General features: G+C 35.0%; 1 protein-coding gene across 3 annotated transcripts in view; it reads left to right on the top strand.

Moving 5' to 3' along the window:
• The window catches only part of LOC136025387 (lysine-specific demethylase 3A-like), a 266,827-nt gene that overhangs the window by 186,666 nt on the left and 55,989 nt on the right, over positions 1-24,172 (top strand). For all 3 annotated transcript variants that reach the window (XM_065701374.1, XM_065701372.1, XM_065701375.1), the window contains 2 exons: positions 1,577-1,727; positions 14,380-14,509. In XM_065701374.1, coding sequence (XP_065557446.1) covers positions 1,577-1,727; positions 14,380-14,509 — 281 coding nt within the window. The remainder of the gene's footprint in view (positions 1-1,576; positions 1,728-14,379; positions 14,510-24,172) is intronic.

The raw sequence follows: 24,172 nt of genomic DNA, 5'->3' as shown, positions 1-24,172 counted from the left end.
AGTTATTATGGTTTTCGACTATGCTGAACAAAATGGCTATCTCAAAATTTTGATCCGTTGACTTTGGGAAAAAAATGAGCGTGGGAGGGGGCCTAGATGCCCTCCAATTTTTTTGGTCACTTAAAAAGGGCACTAGAGCTTTTCATTTCCGTTAGAATGAGCCCTCTTGCGACATTCTAGGACCACTTGGTCGATACGATGACCCCTGGGGAAAAAAAAACAAAAAAAAAACAAACAAATAAACACGCACCCGTGATTTGTCTTCTGGCAAAAAATACAAAATTCCACATTTTTGTAGGTAGAAGCTTGAAACTTCTACAGGAGGGTTCTCTGATACGCTGAATCTCATGGTGTCATTTTCGTTAAGATCCTACCACTTTTAGGGGGTGTTTCCCCCTATTTTCCTAAATAAGGCAAATTTTCTCAGGCTCGTAACTTTTGATGGGTAAGACTAAACTTGATGAAACTTATATATTTAAAATCAGCATTATAATGCGATTCTTTTGATGTAGCTATTGATATCAAAGTTCAATTTTTTAGAGTTTTGGTTACTATTGAGCCGGGTCGCTCCTTACTACAGTTCGTTACCACGAACTGTTTGAAAAAAGATGTGATTTTTTTTTCCTATGAAAAAGACTATGTCAATAAAAAATGAACAGAAGCTAATTAAAAAAGCCACAAAACAAATTTCTCAAAGAATAGTAAAGAGCCCCATTGAGCCGAAAATGAGTAGAAATAAATTCAAATAATTTTCAAAGCGTCAAACTAACACAAATCACCATCGATAAATGAATTAAATCCAAAACAAACAGATATTACAATAAATAACCACAGCCATTGTGTTTCAGGAATCGTTCTAAAAGAATTAGGACAAAAACTAAAGACTTTAGCGTAAAGAGCAAGGCTTTGTGGAAGGGACAATTTCTTTCATATACGTAATAGTTTCTGTTCGCTCTAAGTTTTGATGTTGCTCCTTAATTTCAGCTGAAAAAACTCGTTTGTCTTTTTTTTCATTTAATTTCTGATTATTTAATTAATACTGGGAAATCTGGCTCTCTCTCCATGAAAATTCTAGTACCTGTACTTGTGTACTGAAAAATTCCAGTACTTGAATATAATTCAAATAAAATTTTCAAATTTGGAAAGCCTTATTTTCCACGGGGGATATTTACCGTAGGCATTTTCCTCAGGGAGGTATTTTTTCGAGAGATAATCGCCGGGAGGGGGGGGCATAAACACCGGCCACCTGCGTCACTTCTCACAAATTTCATTTTATAGGAGGATCTATCCTTGTGGTTTCCCAACCATAACAATCCGCCAATAGACCTGGATACAGACGTTGCAACATTCCTTCCGGGATAATCGCCGGGAGGGGGGGGGGCATAAACACCGGCCACCTGCGTCACTACTCACAAATTTCATTTTATAGGAGGATCTATCCTTGTGGTTGCCCAACCATAACAATCCGCCAACAGACCTGGATACAGACGTTGCAACATTCCTTCCGGGATAATCGCCGGAGGGGGGGGATAAACTCCGGCCACCTGCGTCACTACTCACAAATTTCATTTTATAGGAGGATCTATCCTTGTGGTTGCCCAACCATAACAATCCGCCAACAGACCTGGATACAGACGTTGCAACATTCCTTCTGAACAATGTTGGTGATCAATTTTGCAAGCTACTGCAAGTTGAAAAAGAAGCTGCTCATCTGCAAAATAAAGATGGTAAGATCTGATTTTATCATCATTGTTGTTAAAATATTATACGGCACTGACACTTGCATTGGGGAGGCATTGGCTCCTATGTTAGTTTCTGAAGGTTTACCCTATGCCTATGTATATCTTCTGCTTTCTCTGTAATCCACCTATTTTTGACATTGCTAATCTGTGAAAATCTGAGTATAAGGGACTAAAATAGTGAATCCATGTGGAGAAAAGATCTTGGCTTCATCTGCTAAAGGTCTAAACTGGGTGCTTCAGTGTTGACACTTATGAAGCCTTTGAACCGAGGAGACGCCCATTTTTAGAAACCATGTACACAAGGTGGTGCTTGCCAATCGTGGCGGCAGTGTGCCAATCATGGCGGCAGTGTGCCAATCACGGCGGAAACTGTTCTTAGCATGATAGGACTGTGCGGCACACTTGATGTTCTGTGATGAACAACAGGTGGCGGAAACCCTCGAGTTTCCGCCACCTCAAAGCGGTCCCCTCGCTTTCAATAAAGAGTATGGGGAACTAAAAAGCCCGGAAACTTATGCAAGCGTCTGAAATTGGCATTAATGCCAATTAGCATTTTTCTATTTGAAGATTTTTATTTAAAAAGCCAAGGATTTTAAAATTTTAATTTAAAACAATTTTATAAAATAAAAATTTTATCAAAAAAAGAAAAAAAGGAAAAAAAGGTGCCAGAAAAAAATCTTGGGGGTTATGATCCCCTCCTGATTCCCCTGGATCTACCAGTGGCCAACAAAGAGCTAAGCTCGAATCAAAAGTAAACCTATTATCAAAATAAATTTTTTGATCCACCAGAAGACACAAATAAAATGAAACAAAGAAAATAACAGAAAGAGAGAAAAAAAAACATGGCAACTTGGAGCAGCAGGAGTAGATCATATATTCTTAACTTCATTTTAAAAGAAGTTGGCTATTCAGATTTTTGAATTATTAAAATAAAAACTCAAGCTATCGTATTCTTATTCTACACCGCTCATCGGCTAAATATGCCTTTCTCTTCAGTTCTCTATTTCCTTAGTATTAATATTCTTATATTTTAAGTTATCTAACTTATCCGGAAAGTTTGATTCTGTTTTCTTCCTTCTGTTTGTCTATCAGGAGGTAGAATATTTGGCAACAGACAATCAATGATAATTAACTCTACTGACAACCTTAGTCCTTCGTAAGACAAAATTTCTGCATGTAATTTCCCAATTCTTTGAGAGTCATAAGATTATCACTTCAGCAATTAAGCTTGGTCAAACATTTTTGCCTTCTTAATTCAGCTTAGCACCTTTGTACAGTGCGTGGTGCTACTTTTGCATTTAAGATGCTGCAAAAACGATTTTGATATCAAATGCTTTCCAGCTAATTCTGTGTTTGCGAAAAGAGGATATTGTGCACTTTAAACAATATATAGAAATAAAACAGTTGAAACTAATGCATAACTTAGGAACCTATATATATATATATATATATATATATATATATATATATATATATATATATATATATATATATATATATATATATATATATATATATATATATATATATATATATATATATATATATATATATATATATATATATATATATATATATATATATATATATATATATATATATATATATATATATATATATATATATATATATATATATATATATATATATATAATGTATTTCACTATATTAGCTCTATGAATATCCACCTTGTTTCTACTGCCCTAGCCATGATGGCATGGATGGATAATAGACATATCTATTAATAAATCAACTAACCTCCTGGTCCTAATAAGGGGAGAATTAATGCCAGGTTTGCTTCTCACTCAACTGGACTATCTGTCTTGGCTTTTTCTACAATTAGCCATGACTTGATGCCCATAACTATTCCATTTTAATTCAAAAATCAACGGATTTCCATTTATTACTGCGTTTGCAAAAAGCGGATATTGTGCGATTTGAACAATTTATAGAAATAAAACAGGTGAAAACAAAGTTCCCAACTTGGGAACCTATGAAAAAAAAGAAAAGAAAAAAAAAGACTGACTTAGTTGATAGATCCTTTTGCTCCTCTACAGATGACCTTCTTATTCTCTACATGTTCTCCAAAGCTTAAAAGCTCAAAAACCAGGCCTACCTCTATAGACTTGCATATAATGACATTTTTCTTTTTTTCATTGCTCTAATCAAAAACCGACTCAGCTGTAATTTATTTCGTGAACTGTATTGCGAAAGTTATATTTTGGGAGGGGACACGAGAAAGTCCTTGTTAAGGTACGAGAGGAAACTTCGAATATTATTTGGCCTGACTTTTGGGCTTGCCGTTGATTATGAATGTCAATAATGTTAATTTTAATTGTGAAGTTTCCACTTTCTTGGGAATCTGTAAATTTGTGCCTCCTAATTATTTTGAAATATTAAAGTTTTCACTCGCCATGCATTCTAAATCATACTTTCTACGCCCCTTTAAAAAAAAAAAAAAAAAAAAACAATTTTTAGGCCTGAGAGAAAAGACGGATTTTACCTTACAGATACTTTAGGGCTTGGTATTTAGCCTAAGTGTGAATTAAACTAATTTTAGTTATTAAGTCTCCAGTTCCCCTAGAATCTTAAAATTTTTGTTTCACAATCATTTCAAAACATTACTTCTGTTTACCTGTAATACATTCTACATCACACTTTCTGGTAGTAGCCCACATGTTTTCGAAATTAATTTCCAAACTGGATAATGTAGAAATAAATCTAATACTTAGTGAAATTAGAGCTTTGAGAATGTTATTTAGGATAGAAAAACACGTTTTCCAACTAGGTCAACAGTAGTCTCTATTTAATCAACTTGCTAAGATTGAACAACCAAATCGACAAACAACAAAATTAAATCTTTGTAACAAGACTCTCAGAGGACGAAGAACAAAGAAAACAGAAATTGGAAACTTGAGCATAAAGATGGCGGTTAACTGACCTTTTATGATTGAGCAATGGGAAGTTCGGACAGACTGGAAAAACTCTCTCTCAGTATATAAAAACATTTCTATCAACATTTTTTTCATATAGAAAAAGTTCCAAACTAGTTCTTCGTTGCTACGTTCTAACCCTAAGTTTACAACAAAAATCTTTATTTCACAAGGCAATATTCATGAATTTAATGAACGGTTTCAATTGTCGCTTAATTGGGGGGAGGAGCAGACGAAAAAGGTTTGGAATTGCATTGGGGCTCCTAGAATTTTGCTCCACCACCTAGATTTTGAAAAATACCTTTCTTGGGGGCATTTCATGGAAAATCGCCTGTTTTGTATTTTGATGGAAACATTATAAAAAAAACAACTTTGAACCCCTCCCCCGTAAAGTTTTGGAAATTTATGTCACTGGTTTTGCTGATTTATAAAAACAGCAGGTTAGTTAAAAACTAAAGAAAATTTGTTTTTTTTTCTGCTTATAAATTAATTGACAAAAGCGACTAAAAATGCTTAAATTGTGGCAACAAGCGAATGTTCCTCCTGTATAAAGATCTGTTTGAGCCAAGAGTAAGGCAGACACCAATTGAAATGTTTCCGTTATTATATATTAAACTGCTCGTGGTATCTAACTATATGTAAGAAGTGACCCGGCTCAATAGTAACCGAAACTCTAAAAAACGGAAATTTGGTACCAATATCAAAGAATCGGTATATTACGCTGATTTTAAATATATAAGTTTAAGTTTCATTAAGTTTAAAGGCTACGAGCCTGAGAAAATTTGCCTGGTTTTTGAAAAAAGGGGATTTTCCCAAAGTCTTCCGATCCAAATTTTGATATAGCCATTGCTCATCATAGTCGAAATGCCTAATAACTATGCCTCTGAATATAACATGACCCCCTCCCCTCCCCCACAGACCCGAGGGAAAAGTCATTAAGTCAAAAAATGTGTCCTTTTTACACATAATATTGGTTTATGTGTAGTATGTATACATTTTCGAGTGAGTGGTGAAGTTTTTGCTGTGAGTTTTTCCACAGGAAATTATCTATGGGAAGGGAAGTTTTCAGGGGATGGACTTATCAGGGTAAACTTTGCACTGGGGGAATTTGTCAGAATTCATATACTAAAGTCTAAATAAATGTCTTGCTTTGTCTTTTCTGTCTCAATTTTATGCGTGGAGTTGTTAGAGTAATTGTTAGGGGTACATTTTCACCGGGATTGAATTGTCTAAAAGTTAAAAGGAACTGAAATTATTACGTGTAGGAAGGGGATTACCCCCTCTCAACACCACCCTTGTTACGCTAAAGTTTGAATTTTGTCCCAATTCTTTAATAGCGACACCTTAAACATAAGGGTCGTTTAATTAGAACAATAAAAGCTTTTTTAAAAGTACAAAAAAAATTAGCTTATAGCATAAATTCTACAGCACAAGGATGGTTTTCAATGTCATTTGCAAAAGGTTATTGTACAAGTTAGGTTTTGACCAGCCTTAAAGATAAAACACGATTTTGATATCAAAAGCTCGGAATTCCAGCTATTATAGTATTTTTAAAAAAAGGAGATATAACATTTTAAGTAAACATTCAAACGTTGAATTATTTTGGGAACCAAGTAACGTATAGGAAACGTAATGAATGTATTACATTGAATAGGGTCAATTACAGATATTACTTATAAAAATTAACAAGCCACTTTTAAATTCTGCACCTGGAACTGGCATAGCGTACAACACTTAAAGCCAATGCGGGTACAACATCAAAATTCGCACAATCCTACTTTTTCCACATGATTCATACCTGCCAGCTCATTTTCTTTTTAAAACTCTAGGATTTTCCTCCTTGTTTCCCAATCCTAATCATTCGAGCTTCCTTTTTGTAATGTTGGCAATGGACGTCACGTTTTTTGGCAACCAGAAGGCATGATCTGTTGTTAAGATTGTAGTTTGGACTGTTGCCATTGCGATAGAGAAGCCAAGTTTTTAAAACAGGACACATTGTCAGACCTTCGTAATTGGAATAATGCCAGTCGAGTAAAATTAGAGCTATGTAATTAATTCTCGCCATTTTTTAAAATTTATTGTTGGCAGATAAAGCGCATAGTTACCAACAAATTGCTATGAATAGATAAAGAAACTAGAATAAGATCGATATATCACGAAAATGTATCTAATTTACGGATGCTGATGTTTCTACATTTGGATGCATAGGGCAACACATTTAGGTAGATCCAATTAAGATTACAGTCATGGTCCAGCTTCCGAAGTTCTTGCCTCTATTAACCCCATGGTTAATTCCAGTCAAGGGGATACATAGGAAAACTTACGGAGTAGGCATACCTGCACACAGTGAAGGGGATAAGGAGAGCCTTCCCCCAAATTTTTCCGATAAACTCTCTTTCTCCCACATAAAATTTTCTATAAATCTAAATTTTCAAATTGTTCGTCTTCAATCAGATAAAAAGTATCTGATATCTGCATCTGCAAGAGATGTCCCGTGTCCATCCACGAGAAGAAAGACCATAGACTATTTTCCCTGGGAGTCTGGAGGTCCCTCTAAAAATGTCAGCTAAATGACTAAGTGTTAGAAATTTACATTGTGGTCTTTTTGACCTATCAATTGGTCCAACTGATACCCAGAATCATTCCCTCCAGCAAATTGCATTCTGTTGATGTGAGGGACTCGAGTGTTTACTAAAATGCCGCATTCGAAACGTCAAAAATACAGTTGCACAAAACAGCAATTATAGAGGGATATTGTAATCAGAAAGCTTCCAAGGGATGAGAAATGGCACCCAAAATGGAGCGTAATGGGAGGGGTACCTTCGGACCGATCTGATAGGCCCCACCTATGTGATTCCAGGTATGCTTGTGATCGTACATTTAATTGGATTATTGACAATTTGTTTTTTTGCACTGTCTTATGATTTGAAAAAAAACTTTCTTATGATTTGAAGAAAAAAATTTATTCTGAATAATTACATAATGTAAATTTGACCTGTGCCTCACTGTTTTGATTAATTTGCCCTCCTCCAAAATAAATGCCTACGAACGTGCCTATCGTTGCTCTTTTGTTCTGTCTTTGAAATGGGGAGTGATTACCATCAAAACTTGGAAAATCCTATTATATTACGGTAGTAATAAGTTTCCTCGGAAACAAAGATAAACACTTAAAAATATTGGGCGCATTTTTATTTTGCCTCATCAAATCATTGAAATAGGAAATAGGAGAACGTGAAAGATTCTTTCATAAATATCTGTTTGATAGGATAAAGTTTTAAGTTTATAGCACTTACTCGTACATAGTGCAGGCCGTGAGTCTGGGGAGCTTGCAGTTAAACAAATTTCCACCATACATCTGAATTTCAGATGCCAAGTGAATCAGAAAAGGCCTGGTTCTGCCGAAAGTACAGCTGTGAGTAAGTTACCTGCTCATTGTGGGATGCGAGAAATCCTTGCTACTTTCGTTAGGCCGTAAAGGATAATATAAGACGAAATACAGTTACATCAAAGCCGTAGATGTAAGATGGTATTTGCACGCTTGGGCCCCCTGGTCCCGGATATGTCGAGAATAGGCCTAACATCTAAACATTTGCAGCTTTTATTATTAAATGATAACCTACGATTATTACTAAAAATGATATCCTACGATCAAGTCCTCCTATTTCATATAAATTGACCCCTCCCTCGATTGAAATTTTGGATCGAATGCCGGTAGTATATATGCAAACAAGGAATGTGATGGGGAACTCTCTTCCAAGATTGGTATGGAGAACCCATTTCCAAAAAGATTAGAACTTTAGGGCATACAAAGACACTTTGAAGACAATGCTCTGATAGGATACAAAATGATTTTATTACACTACCCAAAAGAAATGTGGTTCTTCGCGGAAGTACAATTTTTTGCGTATTTCTGTATTTTCTTAGAAAATTTTGGGAATTCTTGTGAATCTTAGTTACGAAAGTTGTTTTGTCTTAAGAATGGAATGATCATGTCCCGAAGAAAAAAAAAGAGCATATGTTTGTTATCTTTGTGGTTGATGTCCTATTTATTGACCTTTGACGGATTATATCACTCACTGTTCAAACCTTGCTGAGTATGTATTTTATTTGTGCAATGATAAATACGCAATTTATCATACATAGTTGTCGTCACGAAAAAAAATCTGGATAGACATAGAGACAAAACTGATTATATGTCATGAAACGCAATAGCAATTCTATCATCCATGGGAGTCAGTAGTGAGCTATCCATGCAAGAACGATTGAACAAGTTTGTAATTCAATACTGAAGCAAAGTGTAAGAACCCTGTCAAGCTGAAAGAAAAATGTGGCTTAATCCCACTTTCTAGGGCTATAATGAGAGAAAGGATTAGTTGTCTAGGACACGTTCTGCAGATGAAGGAAGACAAATTGCCTAAGATTGTCTTTGCGGCCAACAGTCTTGGGCCAAACGAAAAGCGGGTCGTTTCCGAATGGGGTTGGAGGATGCCGTAAGGAAAGGTTCAGTAAGAAAGGTTTTGAATGGATTGGGATGGAGGAGGAGCGCGCGTAGCTCTGTTGGCCTCATGCAGCTTGCTGCTGTAGTGAATTGGTAGTAGTATTAGGTAGATCAGTAAAACTAGCAACAGCAAGGATGCACGCAGACTGTATTTGGAGGAGGATTTTAAGGCATTCCTATGAGTGGAGAGAGGCTGATCCACAAGAAATCTATGTTTTTGGGCCGATTATCCGAGTTATCGCAAATGTTGACGACCATGCCCTCAAAATGCTAGGAAATGTCTCTGTTACGCTTAAAGGTCGTACATGACATCTTACAATCTCTGAAATAATGGCCAAGACCTGTGCTGAGTTGCATTCAAAGGGAGGATCAGTACGACAATGTATCTTTAATCACACTTCAATCCCCCTGAAATGTCAGATACGACCTTGTGCATCTCCTTGTGTATATATCATCGCTGTTACGCCTAAAGTCTTTGTCTGATATTTTGAAATTTATGTTACAATTACCAAAAATTGTATTGCTCTGCTGCATTCAGTGAAAGGATCAGCCGGGCAGTTTATGTTTAATCACATTTCAATCCGCCTGGAACGTCAGATACAATCTTTTGTATCTCCTTATGTATGTATGGTCACTGTGACGCCTAAAGGTCGTATATGACATCTTAATACTTCTGAAATGATGGCCAAGAACTGTGCTGAGTTGCATCCAAAGGGAGGATCAGTAGGACAATGTATCTTTAATCATAGTTTAATCCCCCTGAATTGTCAGATATGACCTTGTGCATCTCTTTGTGTATGTGTCATTGCTGTTACGCCTAAAGTTCGTGTCTGATATTTTGAAATTTATATTACAATTACCAAGTCGTTTTGCTCTGCTGCATTCAGTGGGAGGATCAGCCGGTCAGTGTATGCTTAATCACATTTCAATTCGCCTGGAACGTCAGATACAACCTTTTGTATCTCCTTATGTATGTATCGTCGCTGTGACGTCTAAAGGTCGTATATGACATCTTAAAATTTCTAAGACAACTCTTAAAACTGTATACTGAGCTGGATCCAAGGGGAGAACAGCAGGACATCTTATTTTCAACAGTTCCAATCCTCCTGATTTACATTATTTTGTTGATCTCTGGTTACCAAACGTTTTTTGGCAATTCCTTTATAGTGTAAAAATGTAGAAATACGCTTCATCGAACGTCAACTTCATCCGCAGGGTTAGAGACCAGCCGCCCTGCTGAAGTAGAAAAATTTTACATTGGAAAGGAAAAATTTTGTCGCCTAATTCCTTGTAAAAGACATTCGCGGCAAAAAATCTCCCCCCCCCTGCCAAAAAATATTGTTGCTTTATTTCCTTTATAAAAATTATGTGGGCTTATATAGATGGGGTATAATGTTTCCTGAAAGTTTGAGTACTTTGATTACATTTTTGGATATTCTAATAAAAAAGAAAACTGTTTAAAATTTATACTGTACTTAGGGAGGCGCAGACGATACTAGCCTCTCGAGGCATTTGAGCAGGATAGCAACACAATTATATTTCTTGTAATTCCTGTTTGGATTAAGCTAGATTCAGTTGTCAATTGCGAATTTATTTGTTTTAGGTTCTAATTTTATTTCATACTTACGTCTGTTTGTTCGTAGCTTGATAGAAAATCTTGCTTAAATTTTGAGAAGAGAATTTAAGTTTTTGACTATTTTGAGTTGATTGGACGCCTGTAGATTTTTCTATAATATCCGTCTTGATCCTTTTTGCATACGAGGTGATCTGTTTTGTTAATAAGGAAAGGCTCTATGTCTACAAGTTTGTTTCAAATAAGCCTTCTCTCAACTTTTTATGGCCAGATGAAGACCGAATATGAAAACTCTTAGAAAAAAGGTGATTGTGTAACAGGAAAAACATGCAATTTTCTATTGTTAGACGAAGGGTGTTTGAAAGTGGAATACAGGTTTTTTTTTTGTGGAAAGATAAGATTACTGGTATGATTTTATTGGGAATTGATCATTACTTTGAGATTATGCATCCTTTTGAAAAATCAGTTGAACTTGATAAAAGTTACTTTTCCCTTGTTTTTTTCTTATTCTGATTTACTACTTGTGGTTTAAAATGAGACATTCTAAATCATTCTATATAAATATAATATTCTGTATAAATTCTATACAATCCCATATAAATCATTCTATACTAACATGTGCATATTTACCACCATCGGCAGTTCCTAAGTGCTACAATGCTTAGTGCAGTTCCTAAGTCAAAACATTGACTAATAGTGCTAAAATAGCACTTTCGTGCTATTTTAACACTTTTCAAACAGTTCGTGGTAACGAACTGTAGTAAGGAGCGACCCGGCTCAATGGTAATCAAAACTCTAAAAAATTGAACTTTGATATCAATAGCTACATCAAAAGAATCGCATTATAATGCTGATTTTAAATATATAAGTTTCATCAAGTTTAGTCTTACCCATCAAAAGTTACGAGCCTGAGAAAATTTGTGTTATTTTAGAAAATAGGGGGAAACGCCCCCTAAAAGTCATAGAATCTTAACGAAAATCACACCATCAGATTCAGCGTATCAGAGAACCCTACTGTAGAAGTTTTGAGCTCCTATCTACAAAAATGTGGAATTTCGCATTTTTTGCCAGAAGGCAGATCACGGATGCGTGTTTATTTGTTTTTTTGTTTTTTTTGTTGTTTTTTTTCTTTTTCCCATGGGTGATCGTATCGACCCAGTTGTCCTAGAATGTTGTAAGAGGGCTCATTCTAACGGAAATGAAAAGTTCTAGTGCCCTTTCTAAGTGACCAAAAAAATTGGAGGGCACCTAGGCCCCCTCCCACGCTAATTATTTTCCCAAAGTCAACGGATCAAAATTCTGAGACAGCCATTTTATTCAGCGTAGTCGAAAAACCTTATAACTATGTCTTTGGGGACGACTTACTCCCCCACAGTCCCCGTGGGAGGGGCAACAAGTTACAAACTTTGACCTGTGCTTACATATAGTAATGGTTATTGGGAAGTATACAGGCGTTTTCAGGAGGATTTTTTTGGTTTGGGGGAGGGGTTGAGAAGAGGGGGATATGCTGGGGGAACTTTCCTTAGAGAATTTGTAATGGGAGAAGAAAATTTCCATGAAGGGAGAGCAGGATATAGGCTACTAGCATTATTTAAAAAAAAACAATTAAAAAATAAAAGTGAAAAAGCTTTTTCAGCTGGAAGTAAGGAACAGCAATAAAACTTAAAACAAACAGAAATTATTACCCATATGAGGGGCTCACCTCTTTCTAATACCTCGCTCTTTACGCTAAAGTATTTTCAGTAATTTCAACTACTTATTCTACGGCTTTTGTGATTCAGGGGGTCATTCTTAATGAATTGGGATAAAATTTAAGCTTTAGTGTAAAGAGCGGGGTACTGACGATGGGGCGAATCCCCTCATATATGTAATAAAAACATGAGAATACAAAAGTTCTTTACGTAAGCTAATTTATAAGTTACGTAAATCTTTTACCAATAAAAAGATTCGTAAAAAATTAAAAGTTCTAGTTGCCTTTTTAATTAACCAAAAAATCGGGGGGCAACTAGGTTTCGTCCCCCGCTCTTTTTTTCTCAAAATCATTCGATCAAAATTATGAGAAAGCCATTAAGCCAAAAAAAAAAAAAAATGCAAATTTCGTTTTGATTATTCCTCTGCGGAGAGCCAAAATCAAAACATGCATTGATTCAAAAACGTTCAGAAATTAAATAAAAAAAACAAGTTTTTTTAACTGAAAGTAAGGAGCGACATTAAACTTAAAACGCACAGAAATTACTTCGTATATGAAAGAGGCTGCTTCCTCATCAACGCCCCGCTCTTTACGCTAAAGTTTTTTACTGTTTTAAAAAGAAGAATTGAGAGAAAGAGTCAAACTTTAGCGTAAAGAGCGGGGCGTTGATGAGGAAGCAGCCTCTTTCATATACGAAGTAATTTCTGTGCGTTTTAAGTTTTAATGTCGCTCCTTACTTTCAGTTAGAAAAACTTGTTTTTTTTATTTAATAGCAATCATGAGCGGGTGCTACACATCATAAAATAATGCTAAAATAGCCCTTTCGGGCTATAAGTGGCAACACTGGACATATATACCCATGTTTGGCGTAAGTTAGCAATGATGCTGAAGTGTATAGTTCACGTCAAGCTTTTGGTGTAAATCCATTTATTGTATTCAGACAAGCCGTGATAGTCGAATCGTGATTGTCACCCAAGAAAGCATTTTAGCCTGGCATTTTTGGAAAATGAACACAATATTCATATGGAAGCTGGTTCAAAATATTTTTCAGCGAAGTGTCAGAATATTGCTGAAAAAGTCTATAAATTACTGGCTCACATCACGCTTTCTTGATTTTTTGTGGGGGGGTGAATCTTCCGTTTCGTCATTTAAATGGGAATGAGAGCCTATAAAATATATGAACCGAAGATATTATATGTCTATAAAATGGCGCAGAGGTTTGGGCCGCGATGGAGGGCAGTGGAAGGGGGGCAAAAGTGAAAAACTTTTTAACCATGCATTACTTGATGGTACTGCTATTACTTGACGGTAGTATAATTGTGAACCGCTCAACGTTTTGAAAATCAAACTTTGTCAGATACCTATGAAAGGTATACCGGAATACAGGGAATATAGTAGCCCTCTTAAAACAAGTTTCAACCGCCAGAATCACGCCAGAAAGAATAAAAAAAATGCCTGGCGCATGTGAAAGGCATACCCTAACACGGGGAATATAATAGCCCTCTTAAAACAAGGTTTGTAGAACCCTCTGCATCATGCCAGAAAATAAAGGTTTTCAGAAAATAATTTAGAAATTATGGCTTGGGAACGTTTTGAAGGATTGAACGAGACACGAGATCAAAATTTATTGTAGAAGATTCGGAAAAAAGTGAGGAATATATGAAAAATGGAGAAATAGAAAGGGAAACATAAAAATGTCAACATTTCAGGGAGAAGGGGCTGGGGGCCTCTTCCCAATCTCTCGAGACCGCTCAATAGACTTCGATTATGCACTTACGGGCGAAAGAATTGTGTTTGAAAACTCAGATGCATATATATTGTAATAAAAAGAAAAGGTGCAAATGGGGACACATAGTAATTAAAAGTCTAGAAAGGAAACATCTATTTTGGCTATCTATCCATCACAGTTTTGAATTGGTTGTTATAAGTAATATTTGTTTCAGGTCAACCCATTGCTTGGAAACGCGTGGTGCAGGGTGTACGTGAGATGTGTGATGTCTGTGAAACCACCCTATTCAACTTCCACTGGGTATGTGGCAAATGTGGCTTTGTTGCTTGTATTGACTGCTACAGGTAATCTTTGTTTTTGTTTATTTAATTGTTTTGATGCCGATGTTAGTCGATCATTAAGATCTGAATGCTTCCCCTTTATTAAATATTGTTGTATCTACGAAAGGTTTCACCAACAGAAGACTAAGTTATATTTATATATTATGTTTTATATTATTATATTTATATATTATATTTATGATTATTATTATAATTGTATTTTTATACATATTTTTTTTAGTTTATATTTATATTGTTTATTATATTTATATTTATAGACAGATAGATAGATGGATAAGTATATCTTAAAGTTATGTTCTTTATATTATTATATTTATATTATATTATTATATTTATATGTTATATTTTTTATTATTATTTTCACTGATTCCTAATTTCGCTCCCAAATTCTGTTTCTTTTCTGAAAGACATAAATCTTATTGGGTGCGTTTTTCCTAGAAAACTTTAGCTCTTGTATAGTCGTAGTATCATTCTCCGCGTTTTATCGCATATTCTCTCCTCACCTTAAATAGTTTTGCAAAACTTGATCAAGTTATGTTTCGTAAATTATGTTTCGATTTGATTTCGTAAAATGTTCATATTTAATTCAAATACTTGGCTCATGCAAGAGACCTCACTCAAATGTCGTAAAAAAAAGGAGTGATCTACTTTCTAGACTCATGTACACCAGGTTTCATGCGCCACTATTGGCGTGAAGTTTTTCAATGCCTCACACGAAGAGGGGTTGTTTGGTGGAATTGTATCACTTGCAAATTTGGTAATGCTTCTGTACGTTGCCAATTTTAGTAGATTCGGTAGTTCTATCGCAGTAGTTCCAACTATTAGTAAATTCGGTGATTTAACGTGTTCGTTTGGTTCCCTTTCGCTACTATAGAACGATTTTGGTGAATTTGTTAGTTCCATCGCGCCAGATCCGATCATTTGCAGATCGGGTAATTCGACATATTCATTATAATCTATTGGACTTCTATTGCAATTCATTAAAGATTCGCAATTTTTTGTTGTTGTAGGCAGTTTAAAAACAACCAAATTCGGTTGTTCTACTGGTCCTGGTCTGTCACTAAATTTGTCAAAGTTTTTTCTTGGCTCCCATCTGATCCTAAGCCAAACTTGTAGAATTCGAGTATTAAGCCCATCCTGGTTTTTGAATTGCATTGGTTTAGTACATCCCTTTGCAAGATTCGATAATTTCAGCTGGTTACCGTTCATTACTTAATTGTGTAGTTTGGTTATTAGTTAGAAATGAGAAGGTTAACGGAGAATTGCAGAGGACCGGATAAAATGATAGAGAATTCAAAATGTAATATTGCGAAAAAAATTTCGAAAAAAGTAACATCTTGAATTTTGCACAAAAACTTCAACCAATTAAGCAATTGATTTTTTATGAAAGTTGACTTTTCATGGAACAAAAGACCTTTAAATGATGTCTGTTTTTCTCCATATTTTCTAAGGATTTCTATAAGTTAATTCTTCTGAGCTTGAGACAATCCAACCAGAAGCCTTCATTTCTAAGAATCGTTTCATTTTTGTAAACATTCATGACCCGATATTTGGGGTCAAACAACAAAGAAAGATAAAACTCCACAAAAATAAATAAATAAAATAAAACCTCAAACGAGACTGCGGCCAATAGAGAGAAAAGACTAAAATAATGCGGATATTTCGGCTGTATCTAAACTAGGCGTCCTCAGCACAAGATAAAAAGAAAAAACACCAAACCTTTGAGTTGCTTTGATGTTCTCATTGAAGTAACTTCTAATAGCTTCTTTCCCCTACGTGGATCAGTGGCGAAAATTGTATTTATTATTATTGGTGGTGGTTTTGTTTGTTTTTAGTTTGGCGTTTTTTCTTTTTATCTTGTGCTGAGGACGCCTAGTTTAGATACAGGCGAAATATCCGCATTATTTTAGTCTTTTCTCTCTACTGGCCGCAGTCTCATTTGAGATTTTTTTTTGTGGAGTTCTATCTCTCTTTGTTGTTTGTTGTCATGTCTGGCCAGTTCGGCTCAAGAACTTTCATTGAAATTTGAGGTTTCTGGCGGAAATTCTCTGTTAACTTAGGAGGGAAATATAAGTTTTTCAGGAATTCGGAAGATGATTTGGTACTTGTCTGTTAAACGTAACACATTCTAGAATTACGCTGTGCAAATCTGACAGAAATTGATTTGTGTCTTTGGAATCAGTTATGATTTGCTTATTTTGCGTGAGATAAACTACGTTTCTCTGTCGTGGTTTCCATATTTTTTTTTTTTAGTATAACCTCATGATGTTTTGGTATATTTCATTAGGATTAAACTAACTTCGCTAATTGGATGTGTTCTGTTTAACAGATAAGTACCGATGATTTTTCACTTGACTGAGAGACAACTCGTCAAATCAAGCGCTTTTCAATTTAGTTTAAAAGAAAAACAATTCGAAAGCGACATTATTCCGGCTTAATGGGAAATTTTTACCATTCTATACAACTATTGTTGTTCTGTAGATTTTTCCACTCCCCTTTCGAAGCTTCTTACGAATTGGAGTTTCCATTTCTTTATCTTGCCTAAATTACTACAGATACCCATATAACCATAGTAGGTACTTAGGTATTATACGAGAAACACACTCAAGAACTTGTATCGCGAACATGAGACAATACACGTTTCCACGGTTTTAGTACTAGACAATTAGCTTCGGCTCAGTGGAAAAATACATTGTAACTATATTTGTTTAAATATTTTAGTTGGTATTTTGGTTAGGTTAGGTTCGTTTAGGTTATGTATTTAATATAATTTGCTCTGGGCGCCCCCCACCCCTTCCATAATTTTTTTTTTGTAGTTTTCATAGCCAAAGCTAATTATCTGGTATTAACACTGTGAAGTCTCATGTTCGCGATATAAGTTCTCGAGTGTGTTTCTCGTATAATACGTAAGTACCGTTTCTATATGCATCCAAAATTGGTGCAAAAAATCACTAGAATCTGATAATTTTTATTTTCACCTAGTGGCAGCCCTGCTAAAAACTGAGACTTGTAACACTCAAAGCAAGGTTATTCGCTTCAAAATATGTATAGTAAGCTGTACCAGACTTTAATGGTTTTTTTTCTCTCTGACACACCTGGTTGATGATACTCAGTACACGCTTATGAGAGCATTTGCAACGTGAAATGGATTAACATGAATTTGATCCACTGAATTTGGATCAAAGGTAGCCAGATCTTGGATCAATCCAGATCTTGGATCAATCTAAGGAGACATGGAATACTTTACATAGACCTAAATTTATGTCTTATTGTCCAGTGTAAGTCATTAGCATTAACAAGATAGAGCAAAGGGCCAATGATGGAACCTTGTTGAATTCTAAATTACATATCTGTCTTAAAATCATATCCTATATCAAAGGATAACTGGATGCATAGTGGAAAATAAACTAGAGGAAATATAGGTTAACAAAGGAAAATCATTTGTTTTTAAAATATAAATTGAGAAAAATTGATGTAAATGTGTAAAATTCTTGTTTTTTAATTTTTAGAGGTTTTGTTTTCATGTGTTCCGAAACGAAACATTCTTATCCAAAATAACTCGGGTTTTCGATAGAATTGATAGTGTATTTTTGAAAAATCAAAATACTAGTAGCCTGGCCGAAGAAAATCGACTTGATGTGGCAATAGGCTTATCTACCTTGATATCACTCATCAACTGTTCGCAGTATGTTAATACACTATTCATGGATTGATTTGTTTTTCTTTTTTTGGTAAAGAAAAGTTTCGTGTAAACATAGGAACTAGAAATCAAGTACCTAGTTAGGACATGGAAACAAATAAAGTGAAGGGAGGGGACACAATGCAACCTAAGGCCCAGAAATAAAGAAAAAAGAGAGAAGAAATGGCACAAATCGTAGATTCAGAATTTGTTTGAGGGAGGGAAACCCTGTTACAACATTCTCTTTCTTGTGTTCCTGCTTGACATGATGCCTTACATTCATTTCTATGATTTTAGTTTTTACAGCATTGTCATTGCACAAAGAAAGTGACGTCACTTTCAAAGTGACGTCATTATACCTAGTTGAATATTTGGAATGATGTGATCAGAGATGCAACTATGACGTCATTTACTACTTATAAGGAGGTTTCATCACTGAAAATCAACATTTCAAGATGACTAATTCAACCAAGAACATATGTGAATTGAGGCCCCAGAGGCAATTTTCATTTTCTGACAACTTAAAAAACCCATGGGAGAACAGGCCAGTAATTTGGTCAGCCCTTCCTAGTTATATGCTTAAAGATGAAGAGAAGGAAAGTTCCAATAAAGAAGATGAAGATAGAAATGTACCAGTGAATTTTTTTACTGAAATTTACAGGGAATATGATGGAAAAGGAACAAAGGAGGTCAGTGATAAACTAAAACACGAGGAAGCACTAAAATCGTACAAAAATCCTGGTTGTTCAAAAAAAGCACCTGAAGTACGTAAGACTGAAATCATTGCTGATGACCCATTTTATCCTGCTTTTATGTTAGCATTTGACATAGAGAATAAAAAAAAGCAGACGCAGAGAGAGACTAGCCCCGATATTGCTAATAATGAGGGAGTAAGTCCGAATAATAAAAGCAACCATCATTTGTATTTATCACTTTCTGAGAACCAAGGAATTTTAGCTAGTGAAGCCACTTTAGTGACTAGTGAAGACAATGCACAAACCATGAAAGGTAGCGACTTGCAAGAATCTTTAATCAATTCAGGCACTTCTGATCACCTGTCAAAAATAAGGGATGATGACAATGACAAAAAGAATATAGTTTCAGAGGAAAAACTACTGAGAGGAGTAAAGTCAGCAAAGAAAAAGAAGAGCGACAGAGATGAGTTTGGACTGACATGCGTGAAATTGGTTTCTGAGAAATCACTTTCTGAGAACCAAGGAATTTTAGCTAGTGAAGCCACTTTAGTGACTAGTGAAGACAATGCACAAACCATGAAAGGTAGCGACTTGCAAGAATCTTTAATCAATTCAGGCACTTCTGATCACCTGTCAAAAATAAGGGATGATGACAATGACAAAAAGAATATAGTTTCAGAGGAAAAACTACTGAGAGGAGTAAAGTCAGCAAAGAAAAAGAAGAGCGACAGAGATGAGTTTGGACTGACATGCGTGAAATTGGTTTCTGAGAAATCACTTTCTGAGGACCAAGGAGTTTTAGCCAGTGAAGCCACTTTAGCGACTAGTGAAGACAATGCACAAACTATGACAGGTAGCGACATGCAAGAATCTCTAATCAATTCAGGCACTTCTGATCAACTGTCAAAAATAAGGGATGATGACAGTGGCAAAGAAAATATAGTTTCAGAGGAAAAACTACAGAGAGGAGTAAAGTCAGCAAAGAAAAAGAAGAGCGACAGAGATAAGTTTGGACTGACAGGCGTGAAATTAGTTAAAAATTGTGAAACTGAACAGGTTCAAATGAATGATGAACCCAACATGGAAACGGCGAAAAAAATTTGCTCTGCAGATCTAACCTATGTGAGAAATATATGGCAGTCAGAAATGGAAGGTACGTATCATCAAGAGAATGTAGTCTACAAAGATGACAAAAAACAAATAGATGCTCCAACGACTGCCAGTAAAAAAGGAGATTTTTTTATCCATGTAGAAGGGACCAAAATAAAACCGCAGCCAGCACATCTTGGTGCTTTGGAAGGAGAAAGCGATCATTTTGGTCTTCAAAAGCAGGTGTTACAAGACAAGTCTTCCAGCTCAGAAGATACATTTACAGACAACAGTGACAACGCTCATAATGGAAAATATCAGTATTCAGTGTGGTCTCGGTTTAAAAACTATTTAACAGACAAGATAGGGAGTAGTATACTGGCACAAAATCAGTTAAAAGGAGGAAAGAGTGATGATGGAAAGTCAACTTCGAACGGAGAAGAAATTCCTACTCAAGAATCAGGGTTAGGAGTCAACTATGACGATGGATTTTTTCCTAAGTCTATTGGAAATGAGTCAAAACGAAATGAAGTGCGCGATCGATTACTTTCTATTATTAATAGTTGTAAATTAGCTGCAGGTAACAAGCAACTGGCCATTGGTGGAGCTGCTGGTTTGGTTATCCTATCAGCTCTTGTTTACAAGAGAATTCGATAGAATTAAACAGAATCAGATCAGCACCAATAAAAAAGAAAACAGAAGGTGTTGTATGCAATTGGACAAGAGATGGATATACGAATATCTTGTATAATCAAAGTGCGTTTTGCTATAGACTGATATTTTATGACGGGAGCCTAATCAAGTTTGAATGTAAATTTGTTTATAAAGTTTTTAATAAAAGTTTCTATGGTACTTGCGTATTATATGAAAAACACCTTCGAGAAGTTGTATCGCGAACATGAGACATTACCCGTTTTTCAAGGTGTTAGTACCCGATAATTAGCTTCGGTTCGTTTGAAAAATACATTCTAGCTATATTTTAATCAGATATTTAGTTGGTATTTTGGTTATGTTAGATTAGTTTAGGTTACGTAACTTTATGCACAGTGGAGAATAAACTTTTTTTTGGGGGATTGGTAAAATGAAAAGAAGATTAAAGGGAAGTTTTGTTTCCAGGGAGGATCTTCCCCCTTCACCCAGTGTATGAGATCAATGTGCGAGACCCGTATGTGACGCCATAGTGAGTGGATATGCTGGCTTACAATCAATATTTTCAGGCACGAAATCTCTTTATCGCAATATATATTGATCAGAATTTTGTTCTGGGCGTCTTTAAAGAGTTTAAACAAGCCCGTCATTTTCGGGCGTGGGGTGGTTGGACGACAACTCGAATCTTTGGAAATAATTTGCATGTAAAAGAACATTAATATTGCAGTGATTCCGCCATCTCTATCCATTTTTCTATCTCTATACCGTTCCTCGTTCTTTCGATCTGTTCATCACTTCTTATATATGCTAATATCAATTTACTTCGCATCATTACATTCGTCAACATCAGGTAAAAAATATTTGTAGCCATGGTTTTAGCCATGGTTTTAGCTATCGTTTTAATTAAAGCTTATGGTTTTAGGTTTTAGCTGGTTATGGTCTTATGGTTATGGTTTTAGCTGGTATAGGTTTTATGGTTATGGTTTTAGCTATGGTTTTAGTTAAAACTACCGCCAATGATCCATCGGTGGCTAACGTTTACCCCTCCACCCTTGGAAAATATCCCTCTACGGAAAATTGTTTTTAAAGCTTATTTTGTAATCCCTCCCGAAACTCTCCCTCAAACAAAAATCCTGGTTACGGATTTTTTTTTACCAGTTTTTAGGATTTTTTTGTTTTGATTCTTTTTTTCTTTTTTCGTTACAAGTTTGACTCAGAAGTTCAAAAGTGGAAAGGAACGAAAACTTGGCGAATTTCTCTCTAATTATGGTCTTATTCATATTATGTGATTTCTAAATATTAAAGTATATTAAAAAGCTAATCTTTTTTTTTATTTCGGTGAAAATCAGGTAGCTTTTCGGTAAAATCTAAGAAGCCCCCCCCCCCCCCGCGCCAACCGGTTTATTGTGCCTTGAAATACTTCTTCGAACTTGTTTCGAAAATTGAATCTCTAACCCTTGGTTATTGTCAATCCTTTTTTCTACTCAGCGTTAATGTCCGCTATAGCCTTAATGGATGACCTTGTTTAATGGAGTAATTGTTTCAGACAAAGCCATTCTTAGTAAAAAAAAAAAGTTTTTTTGGATAGAAAAGAGTTATTGGTTTCCAATATCCACTCATCTGAATTCCTTGCAAATAACTTTCCCTGTGAAAGCATCGTTTCTCTCCTTTATCGATTTATCGATCAAATTCAAACAAGCTTGCTAGAGGGGGGATATAATAGACTCTTTTCGAGAGAATTTCCTCTCGAATCGTTACTAAGCAACATAGGGCAACACTATACAAAAATCATAGAATTTCTGATGGAATTTGTGTTTCTCTTATCATTGATTGGCCGTCTCTTAACAACCTGTTGTAAAGGGCTATTGCCAGGGTTGCCACTATTCTGAAAAAAAGGTCCATTAGCCTAATCACTAGGTTGTAGCGAAAAATAGCTAGGGACAAGAACTATATAAATTAGCGTTGAACGAGACTGCGGAAAAAAGCTCAAAAACAAAAGGAAAAAAGATCCACTTCTAAGACAAGTGGCAAACCCCTAGGAGAGTCAAGTCTGGACATAGGTGCATTTTAAAAATGAACCACCGAATCATTTAATAGTATTTCAAAAATGGAATGTACTATATGCTATGTCCGTAAACTAAAGCTTGAAAGAAATCCTATTTATTATGTATTTATTAAAAATATAATTATTATTTTAATTTATTAATATTTATTTTTTATATTTATATTTAAGTTTATTTATTTAAATTATTATATTATTAAATTGATTTTATTTATTGTTTAATATTTAATATATATTAATTTTTATAATTTTTACTATTTATTATCTATATATATAAAAATAAGTTGTCTGTGTGTGGATCTGTGGATGTGTGGATCAGGTGACGTCATGTTTCTGTGTCGGCTGACGTCATGAAATTAGTTGTCGTCATTTTTGTTATGACGATGCTTAGTATATTGTAAAACACATTAATTTGGTTAATAATATACCATTTAAAACACCAAAATGAACATGCTGGAGTAGTCACTCGGTGAGAGAGGGTGTCAGAACGGAGAATGAAGGTCCCAGGTTCAAATCCTGGTTAGGCTAAAAAAGGTAAAAAACTAAAAAAAGGCAAAAACTACAAAAAAAATAAAAACTAATAAAAAAATAAAACAGCCGAAAAACTAAAAAAACTAAAGAAACTAAAAAAAGGAAAAAACTTAAAAAACTAAAAACTAAAAAAAAACTAAAAAAAAGGAAAAAACTGAAAAATAGAAGAGAAAAAGAAAACTAATAAAATTAAAAATAAACATAAAAAAAATAAAAAAGATAAAAACTAAAAATAAAGTAAAAAGAAAAAACTAAAAAATAAATAAAAAAGCTAAAAAAAAGGTAAAAACCAATAAAAAACTAAAAAGAAAAAAGGTGAAAAACTAAAAAAAAATTTAATCTAAAAAACTAAAAAAAACTAAAAAGGTAAAAACTAAAAGAACTAAAAAAGAAAAAAAAACTAAAAAAAGGAAAAAAACTGAAAAATAAAGGAGAAAAAGAAAACTAAAAAAATATAAATAAAAGTAAAAAAACTAAAAAGATAAAAACTTCAAAAAAAAACTAAAAAGAAAAAGAAAGAAACTAAAAAACCTAAAAAAAGGTCAAAACCAATAAAAAAAAACTAAAAGGAAAAAAAGGGAAAAAATTAAAAATTTATTTCATCATATACCAATTCAAAAACGAATGTATACCGGGATGACAACCGGGACACAGGGAATATAAATGACACAACTACAACGGGGACGCCGGGGGCACAGGGGGATATAAATGACGACCGGGACACCGGGACACAAGGAATATAAATGACGCCCGGGACGCTCAAAGAGAAATCACAGACTGGGACACCGGGACACAAATGACGACCGGGACACAGGGAATATAAATGACGACCGGGACACAGGGACATAACTACAAAGGGGACGCCGGGGTGCACAGGGGGATATATAAATGACGATGGCGACTCAGGGAATGGTCGATTAGCAATCACCATCAACAAAGCTCAAGGGCAATCATTAGAATCA

The sequence above is a fragment of the Artemia franciscana genome, chromosome 3 (genome assembly GCF_032884065.1).
Source record: "Artemia franciscana chromosome 3, ASM3288406v1, whole genome shotgun sequence".
NCBI classification, from domain to species: domain Eukaryota; kingdom Metazoa; phylum Arthropoda; class Branchiopoda; order Anostraca; family Artemiidae; genus Artemia; species Artemia franciscana.
Note: the sequence above shows the minus strand (reverse complement) of the source record. Positions and strands in the feature narration are given on the sequence as shown.